The sequence below is a fragment of the Mobula hypostoma genome, chromosome 10 (assembly GCF_963921235.1).
Source record: "Mobula hypostoma chromosome 10, sMobHyp1.1, whole genome shotgun sequence".
Taxonomy (NCBI): Eukaryota; Metazoa; Chordata; class Chondrichthyes; order Myliobatiformes; family Myliobatidae; genus Mobula; species Mobula hypostoma.
This window is the reverse complement of record NC_086106.1, coordinates 123,665,955-123,684,974: the sequence shown is the minus strand read 5'-3', so window position 1 is coordinate 123,684,974 and position 19,020 is coordinate 123,665,955. Positions and strand designations below refer to the sequence as shown.

The following is a 19,020-nucleotide window of genomic DNA, read 5'->3' as shown; positions in this document are numbered from 1 at the left end:
TCAAACTTAAGAGCTGATTATTGACTACAGAAGGAATAGGTCGGGGGTCCATAAGCCACTAAAAATTTTGACAAACATTATTTCATTGGTTAATAGTTTGCACAGGCTCAATGGAGTGAAGGCTTGTTCCTATGTTGTATCTCCCTCTGACCCTATGACTCTATCAACAGTAGGCCCAGGCATCTCCACGCTGTACTGGTAGTCAAAGGTGGTGTTCCTATCCCACTCAGTTAGTCACGCCCACACGGGAGAAGCTCACGTACTGTACAAGCAGGGCTATCAAAGTTTCACACACAACACGCTGGAGGAACTCAGCAGGTCGGACAGCATCCGTGGAAACGATCAGTCAACATTTCCATGGATGCTGCCCGACCTGCTGAGTTCCTCCAGCATGTTGTGTGTGCTGCTTTGACCCCAGCTTCTGCAGAGTGTTTTGTGTTATCAATAAAGTTTAGTTGAGTGTCCTGCATGCTGGTGTTTCGGTATGCTCTGCTCTATCCTTCCATAATGAATACAACGTGTTGTCAGAAGTGGTTGATCGTTGATGAATTGGTCTACAGACCAAGTGAGATCCCCAAAAAAAAAGAATTTACAGTAAGACTGTTCTTGTTTGTATATATCCACGAAAAATATCCAGAGACTTATTAACCTAAACTGTCTATGCTAGTTTGCTATCTGTACGCACCATGAGGCATGAGCTGGGAAAGGGGCAGGGTTGCGAGGCAACACTCTCAAGGTACAACCAAAAGTGGATACATTGTAATAATCGGTGGGCCAGTAGCCTGGGGTAGTGCACAGAGACACAGCCACAGCAGAGAAGTCAGTCAAACACTCAGGGAGAGAAAAGGAGACATTTGTAATCCAAATAAATAAAACAATAAATAAATAAACAGGAAACTGTAGCAAATACCTGCAGTACCTAGATCTACTTACCTAATAAAGCCCCCTGACACATTTGATTTCTCTAAACCAGGGGACCTCGAGACATTTAGGGTTGCAAGCTATCTCACTCGGGCTTCAGATGAGCATTAAGCAGATTGATCTACCTTGTGGGTGACAAAGCAGATGACATCATGGGTGGATTCGGACTGACAGATGCTCAGAAAAAGGAGTACGAAACAGTGGAGAATAAATTCAAAGAATATTTCACAGGAAAATGAAATGTGATGTATGAGAGTGCAAAGTTCAACTCCAGAAAACAGGAGCCAGATGAAAGCGTAAAGGACTTAATCACAGCATTGTATGTGTTGTCAGGCAACTGTGCATATCGAAATCTGAGAGATGAGCTCATCAGAGACAGGATTGTTGTCAGGCTACTAGACACCAAATTGTCAGAGAGACTTCAGTTGCAGGCAAATCTCAGAGAAAACTATTACTATGGTCAGGCAGGGTGAGAATGTTCATCAGCAACAGGCAGAACTCGGGCATGAAAATGATTCTAGAGTAGGTTATATGGTCGGCACAGCATTGTGGGCCAAAGTGCCTGTAATGTGCTATAGATTTTCTATGTTCTATGTTCTAAAGCTAGAAGCTGTACAAAAAGAAGGCAACAAGCAAGGTGCGGTCAGAGAGAGGTGACGGTAGAACTCAGCTCAAACAAAACAGACAAGCGAAACAAACAGCAGGCAAAATGTCCAGCTGAAGGAGATACTGCAAGTCTCCATTCCACATTACAAAGTTCTGTCCAGCAATAGAAGTGAAATCCTACCAATGCAATAGAATTGGCCAAAAAAGAGCTGGCGTCACACAAAAACAGCTGTTTAGGAGGTCAAAGAACACCATGATTCAGGCGGAGAGAGCTTTCCTTGGGGCTCCAGATTCAAATAGACAAGATTGGTGTACTAAGGGTTCAGTTACAAAATGAGGCAGTGACCTTCAAAATAGACACTGGGGCAGGGAAATGGACATTGATGTTTCAGGTTGAGACCCTTCACCTGGACTGCTGAGGTGTGGTAGCAAGTCTGTGTGAGCATATGATTGAAAAATCAGAGAGCAGAAGAGATCAATGAGGGGGAGCAGTGACAGAGGGTCTCGCTGAACTCCTGTTGAAGAGAGCGTCAAAAGACACTTTTCAGCGTCATCAGAGACCCAGCTTTGTTCACTGCTAAGTCCGTGAGCAGAAATTTTAACTACTGGAGACTTTTGGGAATCCCTTTGAAAGCCAAAAATCAGGTCTGCTCCAAAAATGTGTCCCAATCCTGACTTTAAAGACCACCAGTAAGACACTCCCAATAACAACTTCTTTCTGAGCAGAAGCTTTGAAAAACTTTAGTGCTGGAGGAGCCATCTATCAGGAACTTGGATGGTTTTGTACAAAACCTATTTAAAGTGAGATTTCATACAGAGAGCAGATAAGAATCAAACATGACCCCGACTGTATTGCCCACCTATCCTCCTCCATTATACTCCAATTTACTCTGATGTAAAGTACTAGCTGCAAGTTTTCACAAGGATACATGAAAATGGGAGCTGGAGCAGGTCACCTCACCTTTCAACCCTGTCTTGCCTTTCAATATGATCATTATTTGTTGTAATGCACTGTGTTGTATGACGTGGGCGATTATAGTCCTTCCATGACCATGATTGTTCTTGGCAAATTTTTCTACAGAAGTGGTTTGCTATTGCCTTCTTCTGGGCAGTGTCTTTACAAGATGTGTGACCCCAGCCATTACCAATACTCTTCAGAGATGGTCTACCTGGTGTCAGTGGTTACATAATCAGGACTTGTGATACGTTTCAGTAAGATTATCCCTCATTCTGAACTCAAAACCAAACTGTTCAACATCTTTTAAAGATAAAGATGAGCTTGATTTGTCACATACACTACATTGAAACAGAATGAACTGCACGGTTTTGCATCAATGACCCACACAGTCCGAGGGGCAGCCCGCACCGGGCGCCAACCTAGCATGTCCACAACTTACTAACTCTAAGCTGTGCACTTTTAGAATGTGAGAGGAAACTGGAGCACCCGGAGGAAACCCATGCACTCACGGGGAGAACGTTCAAACTCCTTACAGGCGGAGGCAGGAAAATGAACCCCAATCTTCCAACTGCTGGTGCTGGAAGGCATCACACTAACTGCTATGCTACCATACTTCCCATGACGCTACCTTGACATCCACAATTAATGCTCTCATCCCAGAAATTTTCTCCTCAAATTGAACAGTAAGACATGGAGCAGAGTACCCAGCTGAAACAGAAGTTTAGTAAAACATGTTCGTCCCTTCACTGAACATACTCATGAGCGTATGACTTACCTGGGTGATGGCTGAGTGGAACTCGTGCCAAAGAAAACAACCACTCACGCAAACAATTTGAATTTTAATTAAACTTTTTTAATAGATTTGCAGCTTTATGTGAGCTATGAAGCAACCACGTGTTTGTATTTGGTGAATCCTGATGAAAAATCTTGGCCCAAAACATCGACTGTTTATTCCTTTCCATAGATGCTGCCTGCCCCACTGAGTTCCTCCAGCATTTTGTGTGTGTTCCTCTGAATTTCCAGCATCTCCAGACTCTCTTGTGTTTATGTGTTCGTATTTGGCAACTTTCTGAGTAAAATGTTGTGTGCTATTAGGACAAGATGTTTCTTCAAGCTAATTACAAATTAAAATCAATACAATTAGCAATGCAGTGTTGGTATGAGATATCTCAAGCACAAAGATGAAAAGACTTTGCTGACTAGTACAATAGTGCAACATGTTACAAAATAACCAGATTAGATTCTGTTTAAACTCAGTATCAGCCTTCTGCAAGAAAATTTCTCTTTTCCAACGTAATGGAACGGCTCTTTGATGTAACATCTCAAATTGGTTCCTGACACCAACGGAATCTGACTCAGAGCTGCAGGGCACTTTTCAGTGCCTACTGATGGGTCTCGGCCCGAAAAATCCACTGGACTCTTTTCCATAGGTGCTTCCTGGCCTGCAGAGTTCCTCCAGCATTTTGTGTGTGTTGCTTAGATTTCCAGCATCTGCAGATTTTCTCCTGTTTGTGATAAGACCATAAGACCTAGGAGAAGATTTAGGCCATTTAGCCCATTGAGTCTGCTCCACTATTCCATCCTGGCTGGTTTATTATCTCTCTCAACCCTTCTAACCTCTCAAATCTTCTAACCATTCTATCCATTCTGGTACCTTTCCCATAATACCATGGGCTTTTAATTTGTTAAGCAGCCTCATATGTGGAACCTCGTCAAAGGCCTCTGAAAATCCAACTAAACATTCACTGACTCTCCTTTGTCCATCCTGCCTACTACTTCCTCAAAGAATTTCAACAGATTTGTCAGGCAAGATGTAGCCTTTAGAAAACCATGCTGATTTTATTTTATTTTATCATGTGCTTCCAAGTACCCTGAACCCCATTTTGAGTAATGCTCTTCTATTCTGAAATTGTGCCCTCTAATCCTAGACTCTTTCAATATAGGAAACATCCTTTCAACATCCATTCTATCTAGACCTTTCAATAGGTTTCAGTGAGATCTCCCCTCTCATTCTTCTAAAGTCCAGAGCCATCAAATGTTTCCTCACATGTTAAACCTTTCATTCCCAGGATCATTCTGGTGCATCTCCTCTGGACTCTGTCCAATTCCAGCACATCCTTTCTAAGATAAGGGGTCTAAAACTGCTCACAATACTCCAAATTTGTTCTGACCAAAGCTTTATAAAAACTCAGTCTACACACACATCAACAGAATAAAAACTGGAACTACTGAAACTGATCTGATGATTTGTTTTAGGATTAGATCTGCTGACAGTCAAAATGTAACCTTTATTTTGGTAACTGAAGCTCTTGGCTGTTCTGAACTGGGAGGACTGAGTCAAGCAACGATCAGTATAACAATGACTCATGGGATTAGTCTTGCTGGTTCCCTTTCCAAGCCTTTTATTTTGCTGCAGCTCTTTGACTGTGGCTCACAGTTAGAAGAATCTCCTGTGATGGGTGAAACTCTCCAGCATTCGTTGATTCCATACGCACTGACACAACACTTATTACATGAGTTCAAATGGGCGGTGCAGTGGCAAAACTGTTAGGGTAATGCTTTACAGTGCCTGCAACCGGGCTTCAATTCCGCCACCGTCTCTAAGGAGTTTGGGTCCGCTCTCCCCGCGATCACCTGGATTTCCTCTGGTTTTCTCCCACGTTCTAAAGATGTGCATGTTAGGGTTAGTAAGTTGTGGGTATGCTGTGCTGGTGCCAAAAGCGTGGTGACACTCGCGAGCTGCCTCCAGTACACTCTCAAATTGTGTTGGCCATTGACACAAACAACCCATTTTGCTGTATGTCTCAGTGTACGTGTGACAAATAAAGCCGATCTTTTATCTTAAACACGAGAAATTCTGCAGATGCTGGCAATCCAAAGCTACACACACAAAATACTGGAGGAGCTCAGCAGTCAGTCAGCATCTATGGAAATGAATAAACAGTCAGCATTTCAGGCTGAGACCTGAAGCCTGTCCTGAAGAAGGGTGTCAGCCCAAGACTTTGTTCATTTATTTCCACACATGTTACCTGACCTGCTGAATTCCTCCAGCATTTTGTTTGTGGAATCTTTTCTCTTTACTGGGTTTTGTATGCTCAACAGATTTGGTTGAATTCATTCATTTACACGCAATTAATTCATCTCCATGTACTCTCTACTCAAACCGACTGCATAATGTGTGGTCTAAAAAGGGATCAAGGTTGCAATGCAAGATATGTTCTTCAACAAAAGAATACATTCTCTGCCTCACTCTGAGGCTTCTTATTCCACGATCATTGCACTATTTGTATTGGCCTTAGATCAAAATGATCTTACAGTCTCTGTACAGCATCTTTAACCGAGATATCTTCCACCCTGCAGAGGGTGAGAAGATTTGCCAGTAGGCCACATACTTCTAGGTACGAAACCACCAAGAAGATTGCTGTAATGCCCTTTCATAAGACCATAAGACATAAGAGCAAAATTAGGCCATTCAGCCCATTGAGTCTGCTCTGCCATCCCATCATGAGGACCTCCACTGGTCGAGGTCTGACATGGATGTTTTGTCCTAGCTGTCTACGTGATACGCAGTACGATATGGAGAGCAAGCTGTTGTCCATGCAGCAGGCACCCCCTCTCCATGCAGCTGATATATCCAATGGAGCATCAGAGACACCAGTTGCAGTTTGGCACCAGCAGTGTCACAGCAGTTGTCAGTCAGAGTTGAACTGAACATAGGACTGCCTTAGGGACTCCTGTTCTGGATGTTTCCTCGGGGTTTACTCCTCTAGCCTTCTCGATAAGTGGATATAGCCGCAAGTCAGCGGAGGTTTGAAATCAGAGTTTTCCTTCTGCTAGATGAGTTGCAACCACGGCTGATGAGCCCCATTTGCCCAAATCCCATCATGGTTTTTTTATTATACCTCTCAACCCCATTCTCCTGCCTTCACGCTGTAAAATTTTGACAGCCTCACTAACCAAGAACTGATCAACCCCTGCTTTGAATATATCCAATATTTTGGCCTCTACAGCTATCTGCAGCAATGGTTCAGCACCTTCTGACTGAAGAAATTCATTCTTATCTCTGTCCCTCTTTTTTCGGTGGGAGGAGAAGATGGTGGCGCGATGTAGCGCACGCAGCCACTCTGAAATGATATCGTATTTGTGAAGTAGGATGCCGTGCACAATCCTGATTTGATGGAGACAGCCGTGAGAAGCACGGAGGAACATCTGGAGAAACTTCTGAAATGTCCGCTTCGCTGCCGCTGCTACTGTGCAATCGAGAATCTCTGGAGGGGAATGCCCCAAATCCTTGGCTTTGCCTATTGCCTGTTGCCGAGGCTGGGCTCGAAGCGCTCGGCAGAGATGGTGCTCGGTGCTAGAGGGCTGGTCGGAAGCTTGAAGTTTTCGGATGGACTCAAGAGTCAGCTGTGGTCGGGTGCTTCTAGGATGCTGCATCAGCAAATTTGCAGAGCTGGAAGCTCATGGCAGGAAGAGTTTTTCTTCTTTCTACCGTCTTCGTGAGATGATGGGACTTGCGAGAAACTTTGAGACTTTTTTCTACCGTGCCCACGATCTGTTCTTTATCAAATTATGGTATTGCTTTGCACTGTTGTAACTATATGTTATAATTATGTAGTTTTTGTCAGTTTTTCAGTCTTGGTTTGTCTTGTGTTTCTGTGATATCATTCTGGAGGAACATTGTATCATTTCTTAATGCATGCATTACTAAATGACAATAAAAGAGGACTGCGTGTCCTCATAATCTAATCTAATCTGAGTCTGTTCCCTCTGATCCTAGATGCACTTACTATAGGAAAGATCTTCTCCACATCCCCTCTATCCAGGCCTGTCACAGTTTTCCATCCTTCAAGATATTATTTGATTGAGAAGACATAGCCTTGGTTCTGATATAGCAGCTGCAATGGTTCTGAAACTCCGCCGCTCGGGATGAGGGTCCCAATCACAGCTTGTTGTCCTCTTCCCATTCGGCAAAGGTGGTACAGTAGCACAGTGATAAACTCAAGCTCAATTCCTTTACAGTGCCCGCTGCCAGATTGGGGTTCAATTCCTGCCTCTGTCTGTAAGGAGTTTCTACGTTCTCTCTGTGACCACACGTATTTCCTCCAGGTGGTTTAGTTTCCAAAGGTGTACAGGTTAGGGTTGATAATTTGTGGGCATGCTATATTGGCGCTGGAATATGTTGACTCTTGAGTGCTGCTCCCAGCGCATGTTGGGACTGTGTCGGTTGTTGACGTAAGTTTATGCATTTCACTGTATTTTTCAATGTTTCAATGTACATGTAACAAATAAAACTTATCTTTATCACTCCCTTGAAAACTGTGACGGCCTCCAGTATCACAGTGTTACACATGATCTCACATTACTCTAATGGCTCCCCTCCCCCAGTTCCTCTGACTTTGAGAGATCACAGCTGCCGACATAAATCAGCCTTTTAGAAAGCCCATGTGTGGAGCGGGCTTTCATCTCTTTTACAAATATCTTCATCCGCCCTCACCTCTCTGTCACTTTTACTCCCAAAGAAGGATCATGGTATTTAGGGCTTTTATCATGAGTAATAATCTCTGTAGTTGAACTGTTCACAAGGAAACCCTCTGCTTCAGTAACTCTGCTATCCTCCAGAACATTGATTGATTCAGATTGATTCTTAGAACCCCAAACTTTGAATTCCATTCCTTGACAATTTCATCTTTCTTTTCTCTTAGACACACACTTTGAATAATCTACTTGTCACCTGTATAAATATCTCCTCATGTGGTTCAGATGTAACCAGTTAGTGCATCTGTGGAGCGTTTCAACACCTTCTACTCTGATGAGTGTATTAGACAAATAGTGCCTGTAAATTGTGCCTGAAATGCTTCACATAGATATCAAAGGCATCTAAATCAGATTTCATTAAATGATGCTGGTGGAGAAGATTAGATAAGGATTAAAGATGAATTCTCTGTGTTGTCAGACAAAAGTCTCAAAATTAAATGGGTTATCCCAAGAAGTGTCAAACAAACCACTTATGTTTGATCCAATGCAGAAGATCACTGGTTTTAATCTTTCATGGCCAGCTTCAAACAACAACCACATAAGCTACAGGAGAAGTCGAGAACTTTATGACGTTTCTCCAACATGGCTCTGGCAAGACACAGTGACATTTTGCAGGCAGCTAACAAAACTACTGACTATTTTACTAAATATACTTTTTCTGGACTATAATCACTGCAATCTGAAATGTGTAATTTCCCATTGAGAGTTGTGCTTTTGAACCGTCTGAACGATCTGGTGTTCTTGCGGCGTCCTGAAGGATTCGGCGAACTGGACTCTCAAGAATGTAGGTTTGGCTGTGGTAGTCATTGCGGGAGTGGACTGCAGGCCAGATTGAAACCTCAGGTTGGATTGAAACTTTAGGCTGGAGTGAAGCGGCAGGGCCTGGGCCTGAGAGTGAAAAAGGAACCAACGTTTAGCTGATTTAAGTGCCGATCCAGATTAAGAAGATTCAGGGTCCAGCCCCAGGGTGGAGGACGAACTGGTGTTCAGCTCGTTACTCCACATCAGCCAGGATCACCTGGCTTTCCCTGTCTCAGCGCTGACCGACTCAGAATCAGAATCAGGTTTAACATCACCGGCATGTGTCGTGAAATTTGTTAACTTAGCAGCAGCAGTCCAATGCAATACATAATATAGAAGAAGAAAAAAGTAAAAATAAATAAATAAGTAAATCAATTACAGTGTATGTATATTGAATAGATCAACAGTTGTGCAAAAACAGAAATAATATATATTTAAAAAGTGAGGTAGTGTTCATGGGTTCAATGTCCATTTCGGAATCGGATGGTAGATGGGAAGAAGCTGTTCCTGAATCGCTGAGTGTGTGCCTTCAGGCTTCTGTACCTCCTACCTGATGGTAACAATGAGAAAAAGGCGTGCCCTGGGTGCTGGAGATCCTTAATAATAGACACTGCCTTTCTGAGATACCACTCCTTGAAGATGTCCTGGATATTTTGTAGGCTAGTACCCAAGATGAAGCCGACTAAATTTATGACCCTATGTAGCTTCTTTTGGTCGTATGCAGTAGGCCTCCCATACCAGAGAGTGATGCAGCCTGTCAGAATGCTCTCCACAGTACATCACAGTACAGAAATCTTTGAAAGTTTTTGTTGACATACCAAATCTCTTCAAACTCCTAATGAATTATAGTCACTATTTTGCCTTCTTTATAGCTGCATCGATATGTTGGGACCAAGTTAGGTCCTCAGAGATCTTGACACCCAGGAACTTAAAACTGCTCACTCTCTCCACTTCTGATCCCTCTATGAGCATTGGTACGTGTTCCTTCATCTTATCCTTCCTAAAGTCCACAATCAGCTCTTCTGTCTCACTGACACTGAGTGCCAGGTTGTTGCTGTGACACCACTCCACTAGTTGGTATAGCTCACTCCTGTACGCCCGGCAGCTGTGGCCTGGATTGGTTTCACTCACCTGAGTGCTGAACTGGCACTGGGGCAGGGATTCATGTTCAGGGACTCTACGGTTCATGTGGTTAAGAAGGCATACAGTGTATTTGCCGTCATTAATCGTGGAATTGAATCTAGGAGCCGAGAGGTAATGTTGCAGCTATATAGAAACATAGAAAATTGGTGCAGGAGTAGGCCATTTGGCCCTTCGAGCCTGCACCGCCATTTATCATGATCATGGCTGATCATCCAACTCAGAACCCCGCCCCAGCCTTCCCTCCATACCCCCTGACCCCCGTAGCCACAAGGATCCTGGTCAGACCCCACTTGGAGTACTGTGCTCAGTTCTGGTCACCTCACTACAGGAAGGATGTGGAACCATAGAAAGGGTGTAGAGGAGATTTACAAGCGTGTTGCCTGGACTGGGGAGCATGCCTTATGAAAACAGGTTGAGTGAACTCAAACAACCGGAATTCTGCAGATGCTAGAAATTCAAGCAACATACATCAAAGTTGCTGGTGAACGCAGCAGGCCAAGCAGCATCCTGAGTGAACTCGGTCTTTTCTCCTTGGAGCGATGGAGGATGAGAGGTGACCTGGTAGACATGTACAAGATGAGGAGAGGCATTGATTGTGTGGATAGTCAGAGGCTTCTTCCCAGGGCTGAAATAGTTGCCACAAGAGGAAACATGTTTAAGGTGCTGGGGAGTAGGTACAGAGGAGATGTCAGGGGTAAGTTTTTCACTCAGAGAGTGGTGAGCGCGTGGAATGGGCTGCCGGCAACGGTGGTGGAGGCGGATACGATAGGGTCTTTTAAGAGACTTTTGGATAGGTACATGGAGCTTAGAAAAATAGAGAGCTATGGGTAATCCTAGTAATATCTAAGGTAGGGACATGTTCAGCACAACTTTGTGGGCCAAAGGGCCTGTATTGTGCTGTAGGTTTTCTATGTTATTTTTAACTTTTTTATTGCTTGCACGATTTGTTCTTTTTTCGATCATTGGGTGATTGTTGTGTGGGGTTTTCCATGGATTCTATTGTGCTTCTTTGTTTTGTGACTGCCTGCAAGAAGGTGAATGTCAAGGTTGCATATGGTATACTTACTTAGATAATAATTGAACTTTGAAATTTGAACTTTGAGTGAGGGTGCCAGAAGAGACCTTGGGATATTTAACAAGTCAAGGTCAAAGTGGGGGTCATTGTCATACAGACATGTATGCACAGGTACAATGAAACACTTAACTTTAATTATATTTATTTATTTTATTTTAGCAATACAGCACGGAGTAGGCCCTTCGCCCTTTCGAGCCATGCTGCCCCAGCAACCCCCTACAAACCCGATTAACTCTAACCTAATCATGGGACAATTTACAATGACCAATTAACCTTTGGACTGTGGGAGGAAACCAGAGCACCCGGGCAGAGAGGACTCACACATTCCACGGGGAGGACGTACAGACGCTCCTGCAGAATTGAACTCCAAAGCCCAGAACTCCTCGAGCTGTAATAGCATCGTGCTAACCACTACGATACCGTAGAGCCTCACTTGTAACAACATGAAGGGCACAGAGCATCCTATAAGCGTATCCGCAAGAAAAATAGAAAATAAATACAGTTTTTATGAGAAAGAATACAATTTAAATGAAGTCCATTTCAGTGCAAAGTGATCGAACTGTTGTACCAGTTGGTTCAAGAACTGAAGAACTGAAGGAAAGTAACTGTACTAGACCCTGGTAGAGTGGGATTTAAAGCTTCTGTACTTCCTGCCCAATGGTTTCCACTGTCCAATCTTGTTTACAATCGAATTCCTGTTCTTACTTAGTGCGAGACATTTGTTTTTGTTAAAATTCTTTTCTTCTAGTTTTATTTCAATGTCTTCCTTCACCAGGCAGTCCTAAAAGCCATTGGTGTGGCACAGTAGTTTTGTGGCATCAAAGTCAATTGTATGGCCATTGCAAATGCAATGTGGGACAAAATGGGACAGTGGAATGCTGATTGGATGACGGCTAAGCAATCAGGAGGGATGGACGATGGGGGTATAAATACCACTGGACTAGACATGCCCAGGCATCATCCCTGATGAATTGGCAGAGTTTGTCATTGAAACATTGGTTAAAATCGATACCTGTGCCAGGCTGGAAGCCCGAGAAGAGTTTATTCATCATATATGCCAGGAAAGCACTAGATCCTTCTTCATTTAATTACTTGTTCAAGGCTCAGGAATTATTAGTTTATCAGGTTCAAGAACAGCTACTTCCCGTCGACCATTCTGTTCTTGAACCAACCAGCAAAACCCTAACCATCAGTTTAGCAACACTATGACCACTTTGATCACTTTGCATTAAAAATGACTTAGTTTTATTTTTCAAATTGTACCTTCCTGTAAAAATCCTGTATACTTTATGTTTAATTTATTTTTCTCTTGTGAATGTTGTGTACCTGATGCTCTGTGCCTAAGTTTTCCATTGTACCTGTCCAGACATGTACTTGTGAATATGACAATAAACTCAATTTTGACTAAATTAGTTTAGTTTTGGGTGGCAGGGTGGAGAAAAGTCTCTACCAAGGGAGGTGTTAAGCTTTCCTTCCCTCTGCTAGCCTGCAGGTCACCCTTGGGCAAGGTATAGCACCTGTTCAGCCACACCCCCTCCCCCCGATCAGGGTCACGTGAAGCCATCAGAGCAGGCGGTTGTATGAGCAGCTGGTGCATGTCACGTCCTGGTTACGTGACCGCTGACACCAGTCAGACAATCTCTGAAGAGTATTGATAATGGCTGGGGACACCCATCTTGTAAAGACACTACCCAGAAGAAGACAATGGCAAACTACTTCTGTAGAAAACTTTGCCAAGAACAATCATGGTCCTGAGTCCATAATCGCCCACATCATATGAAATGGCACAACATCTTGGGCTGAGGGTCTTTTCCTGAGCTGTGCTGTACTGTTCCCTGTCTGAGGCTGACCATGGAGCCCATCTAGTGAATCCAGTTTTCCTGTATTTGTCTGACTAAACTACCCCGTACCCACACCTGAATGTCTACCCGAGCCCAAACCCATCCTACCAAATCCTGAATGCCTTATCACTCTAAGGGTTGAATTTGTTTTCAACAGGTAAGAAGAAATCAAAGTTTAAAACTTTCAAAAATTTTTTCACCAAGAAGAAAAGGAAAGTGACAGCAGCACCCAAAAGAGAAAACAATCTGAAGCCAAGCCAGTCAAGTACGGACGTCAGCACAGCTGAACCTTCTGAAGCACAGCCGGACTCTGAGACAGGGTAAGAGTTCTTAGGGATCTAGCAAAACGGGGCACTAACTTCCAAAAGCATATCAGGGCCAAACCTTCAATCCCACTGTTAGCACACTCTTGAATGGACCCCTCATAAGCGAAAAGATGAACTTGATCTCCCAATCTACCTCATTGCCTTTGCACTGGGACAGTTCCACTCTTGCTCACTGGGGTGTGAGGCCCGCTGATTACACTCATCTGGTTTAGCCTGGTTGTTGAAGCAGTCAGCCAGGGTGTGGCCTCTGTCACATGCAACCAGCTACCTGGAGCCACAGGTGAGAACTGAGTGTCTGGTGGGGACCAAAGGTGAGTGAGCTACCCTGAAATACACTTTACATGCCCCTTCACAAGAGGTGCTACCCCTCCCTGGACACCCCTTACACCCTATATGTGGCAATAATCAACCAGAATCTCCGGAGGGGAAGGCCCCGAGTCCTCATCTTTGCTTGTTGCTCGGCGGCCGGGGCGGGGTCGAAGCGCTCGGGAGAGATGGTGCTCGGTGCTCAGTGTCGGAGGGCTGGTCGGAGGCTCAAAGTTTTCGGATGGACTCAGGGTCGGCTACAGTCAGGTGCTTCCAATGCATCGGCAAGTTTGTGGCGCTTGGAGTTCATGGCAGGGAGAGTTTCTCCCTTCTACCGTCTGTGTGAGATGATGGGGCAATCGGGACTTGAGACCTTTTTTTACCGGGCCCTTGGTCTGCTCTTTATCAAATTACAGTATTGCTTTGCCCTGTTATAACTATATGTTATAATTATGTGGTTTTGTCAGTTTTAGTCTTGGTTTGTCCTGTGTCTCTGTGATACCTTTCTAGAGGAACTTTGTATCATTTTTCAATGCATGCATTTCTTAATGACAATAAATGAGGACTGAGTGTCTTCTTAATCTAATCTAATCTAATCTAATCTAATATCATTATCTCCTATTGGTAACATTGATGAACCTGTGGATGTGAACCCCAAGTTCTCTGTGTTCCCCCACACTTCCAAGAATCCTGACATTAACCCTGTACTCTGCCTTCAAGTTTGATCTTCCAAAGTGAATCACTTCACATTTTTCCAGATTGAAATCCATCTGCCACTTCTTAGCCCAGTTCTGTATCTTTCCAATGTCCCATTTTAATCAATGACAACCTTGTACACTATCCACAACACCACCATCCTGCATGTCATCTGCAAGCTTACTCCAGTAAATCCTTTAGAATTCCATCCCTTTTCCACATCCAGCACTGTGATTTCATTATATTCAATATAGATTTAAGAGAATTGTATATTAATCATCAATGATGGGTCTCATCAGCAAGAACAATGAGTCAGCATACAGAGAGGAGGTGCAGCGGCTAACGGACTGGTGCAGACCCAACAACCTGTCTCTGAATGTGAACAAAACAAAAGAGATGGTTGTTGACTTCAGGAGGACACGGAACGAGCACTCTCCACTGAACATCGACAACTCCTCCGTAGAGATCGTTAAGAGCACCAAATTTCTTAGTGTTCACCTGGTGGAGAATCTCACCTGGTCCCTCCAACACCAGCTCCATAGCAAAGAAAGCCCAGCAGTGTCTCTACTTTCTGCGAAGGCTGAGAAAAGTCCATCTCCCGTTCCCCATCCTCACCACATTCTACAGAGGTTGTATTGAGAGCATCCTGAGCAGCTGCATCACGGCCTGGTTCAGAAATTGCACCATCTTGGATCGCAAGACCCTGCAGCGGATAGTGAGTTCAGCTAAGAAGATCATCGGGGTCTCTCTTCCCGCCATCACAGACATTTACACCACATGATGCATCCGTAAAGCAAACAGCATTATGAAGGACCCCACGCTTCCCTCATACAAACTCTTCTCCCTCCCGCCATCTGGCAAAAGGCACGAAGTATTCGGGCTCTCACGACCAGACTGTGTAGCAGTTTCTTCCCCCAAGCCATCAGACTCCTCAATACCCAGAGCCTGGACTGACACCAACCTGCTGCCCTCTACTGTGCCTATTGTCTTGTTTATTATTTATTGTAATGCCTGCACTGTTTTGTGCACTTTATGCAGTCCTGGGTAGGTCTGTAGTCTAGTGTAGTTTTGTGTTGTTTTATGTAGTTCTGTGTAGTTTTTTTATTGTTCATGTAACACCATGGTCCTGAAAAACATCTCGTTTTTCCTGTGTACTGTACCAGCAGTTATGGTCGAAATGACAATAAAAGTGGATGGAAGCAATGAGTGCATCAGATATTTTCCTCATTATTCTATGGACCACTTAACATGACTAATGAAATATCATTAATGTTGTAAATATTAATATATCAGATCGATAAATGACAGCTTCTTCTCCATGTCATACTGATAGATCCATTAAAAGTCCATTGTATTGAAGTTACCTGTCCCAATTCTATAAGAACAGAAGAGCATCAAACATTGTTGGTTCATTATGTGCTGTGTCATTTGATATAGGCTGTTTTGGTCTTTCTATGACCATGATTGTCTGGGCAAATTTTCTAAAGAAGTGGTTTGCCATTTCCTTCTTCTGTGCAGTGTCTTTACAAGATGGATGACCCCAGACATTATCAATACTCTTCAGAGATTGTCTGCCTGGCATCAGTGGTCACATAACCAGGACTTGTGATATGCACCAGCTGCTCATACGACCATCCATCACCTGCTCCCATGGCTTCACGTGACCCTGATTCGGGGGGGGGGGGGGCTGAGCAGGTGCTGCACTTGGCCAAGGGTGACCCGCAGGTTAGTGGAGGGAAGGAGTGCCTTACCTCTCCTGCGGTAGAGATGTATCTCAACCCCAGCATCCAAAACATAAAACATAGGAGCAGAATTAGGCCATTTAGTCCATCGTTTGCTTCAACATTCCGTCATGGCTGATTTATTATCCCTCTGAACCTCATTCTTCTGCCTTCTCCCCGTAATCTTTGACATCCTGATCAATCAAGAACCTCTCAACATCCACTTTAAACCTACCCAATGTCTTGACCTCCATAGCCAACTGTAGTGATGCATTCCACAGGTTCACCACCCTCTGGCTAAAGAAATTTTATTAATTAGTAGCATATAAAAGACATGGAGAGTACTGTGAGACATTGTAGTTTCATCTGTGGCAAAATAAAGCACTGTCAATATTTGGCAAATTGAAATCAAAAATGAAGAATCTACGATTATTCAGCAGGTCAATCAGCCTCTGGGGATGAGAAATGTGAGTTTAGTTTTTATTTATTTACTGAGATACACCACAGAAAAGGCCCTTCTGGCTATTTGAGCCACTCTGCTCAGGAACCCCTGAATGAACTCTAGCCTAATCACAGGACAATTGACAATGACCAATTAACATATCAACTGGTATGTCTTTGGACTGTGGGAGGAAGTCCACGTGGTCACTGGGAGAACGTACAACTCCTTACAGGCAGCGGCAGGAATTGAACCTGGGTCGTTGGTGCTGTAAAGCGTTGTGCTAACCACCCTGCTACCGTGCTGCCCTGGTTTCAGGTTCGTGACCTTTGATCAGATCAGGTGAACCATTTCCCATGAAAGGTCATTAAACGTATGGACTTAGTTTCTCCTTTACTCTCCACTGAACTGCCCATGCACACTTTTTCAGCTTGAGAGTCTCGGCCAGTCAGATTACTTTATGATACAAACTCTTGCAAAATAATAATGTGGCATGGTACAGAAGACAGTTTTTGTGCTAACAGCAGTTCATTGAAAGAGCTAAGCACTTACTCCCACACCTGAAAATACGACCACTTCAAACAAGGTGAAGATCATGAAATTACCAAATGAATGAGTTTAAGATTATGATTGAAAATAGGAAGATATTTCCACTTCTAACCACATCGAGATAGTGCAAAAAGAATATTAGAATGCTGTTATGGAGAAGGTGCAGTTCAGCTAGACAAACAAGGTAAGGGCCATGATGAGGTAGATTGAGTTACAGAGAGTTTATCTTTATCATCCAAGAAGTGTGTTCAGGAGTCTTGTAACATCAGGGTAGAAGCTGTCCTTGAGCCTGCTGGTGCCTGCTTGGAACGCGATTTGAAACTCAGAAGGAATAAACACAAGAGATACTGCAGATGCTGAAATTCTGGAAAAGACTGTAAAATGTACAAAGTGCTGGAGGAATTCAGCAGCTCAGGCAGCATCTATGGGGTTGACTGTTTATTCCTCTTCATAGATGCTGCCTGACCTGCTGAGTTCCTCCAGCGTTTTGAGTCTGTTATTCAGGAGAAGTCTTGTTGACCAGAGGGAGGTGAACTCAGGGAATGTTGGCGAAGAATAATTTAAAGCTGTGAATTTCCTGCTGAATTCTACAGTAGTTTAGTGGAGGGTTAAACCCATACAGAGTGGGTGACCCTGTGAAATACAGCAATAATACTTCACAGCCTGATGGCACATTTAAGACGTATTTCCTGCCTCTTCTCAGGAGATCACCACCTTGTGGTGGTGGGGAGGCATGTGAGTTCCTGAGGTCCCAACAGCGACACCGTCTGTAACTTCGCTCCTGGTTGGGTCAGCCATGGTGGGTGAAGGTTCCACAAAGGGACCGATCCAACCGAGACGTCAAAGATGGAGCTGGAGGAAGATGATCGCAACGGCAGTGAAGGTGGAGGAAGGAAGACTGCAGCTGCGAAGGGTCCCCAGTTGTCCTGCACGCCATTCCACTGGACCCTGACCTCTGATCTGTCAAGGACAGTGTGGTGGCCACCCATGTATCAGCCTCCCCACGTTAAACCAAGTCACGCACAGGCATTCTCCATTAAAGAAATAACCCCTTGGGAGAACATCATACTCGACTTGATTGATCACACTTCTACGACTATTTTCTGTTGCGAGACCATTCGGCCTGTTCTTGAAATGTTGGTCTCAGTCCCCGTTCTTGTTCTTGGCATTGTGAGTGTCAGCTGCAGCTTGTGGATAGCATTCTTGTACCTGCGTCAGACGACAGTTTAGTTCCCGAGATTCACACCTGCAGCACAGACATTACTAGCAATGCCAGCATTAGGCACGGGGCTGGAGATTGCATGTGGTGAAGAAGAGAAAATCTATTGGACTGGTGCATTGTTCAGTGCATGAATCATAAAAGCACAATAAAAGCATAGACTATTTTCTAAATGGAGAGAAAACAGACAAAGCTGGGGTGCAAAGGGACTTGCTAGACCTTGCGCAGGATTCCCTAAAGATTAATTTGCATGTTGAGTCTGTGGTGAGGCAGGAAAATGCGATGTTAGCGTTCATTTTGAGAGGACTAGAATATAAAAGCAACAATGTAAATCTGATGCTTTATAAAGCACTGGTGAGGCCTTACCTGGAGTATTGTGAGCAGGTTTATTCCCCTCATCTTAGAAAGGACGTGCTGAAGCTGGAGAGGGTTCAAAGGAGTTTCACGAAAATGATTCCAGGATTGAATGGCTTGTCATATGGAGAGCGTCTGATAGCTCTGAGCCTGTACTCAATGGAATTTAGAAGAATGAGGAGTGGCCTCATTGAAACCTCTCGAATGTTGAAAGGCCTCAATAGAGTGGATGTGGAGAGGATGTTTCCTGTGGAGGTGGAGTCCAAGACCAAAGGACACAGCCTCAGAACAGAGGGGCATCCTGTTAGAACGTTGATGAGGAGGAATTTCTTTAGTTAGAGAATGATGAATCTGTGGAATTCCTTGCACAGGCAGCTGTGGAGGCCGAGTCATTGGGTATATTTAAGGCAGAGGTTGACAGATTCTTGATTAATCGGAATGAAGGGATACAGGGCCTATATCTTACGGTCTTACAAGATATTCTTTCTTTTCAAATGTTTTTATTATTATTATCCAAAATTATCAAG

General features: G+C 43.9%; 1 protein-coding gene across 3 annotated transcripts in view; it reads left to right on the top strand.

Annotated features, from left to right (window-relative positions):
• zgc:66433 (uncharacterized protein LOC321250 homolog) overlaps nucleotides 1-19,020 on the top strand; it is a 150,503-nt gene that overhangs the window by 96,180 nt on the left and 35,303 nt on the right. For all 3 annotated transcript variants that reach the window (XM_063061145.1, XM_063061144.1, XM_063061143.1), the window contains exon 3: nucleotides 13,041-13,203. In XM_063061145.1, coding sequence (XP_062917215.1) covers nucleotides 13,041-13,203 — 163 coding nt within the window. The remainder of the gene's footprint in view (nucleotides 1-13,040; nucleotides 13,204-19,020) is intronic.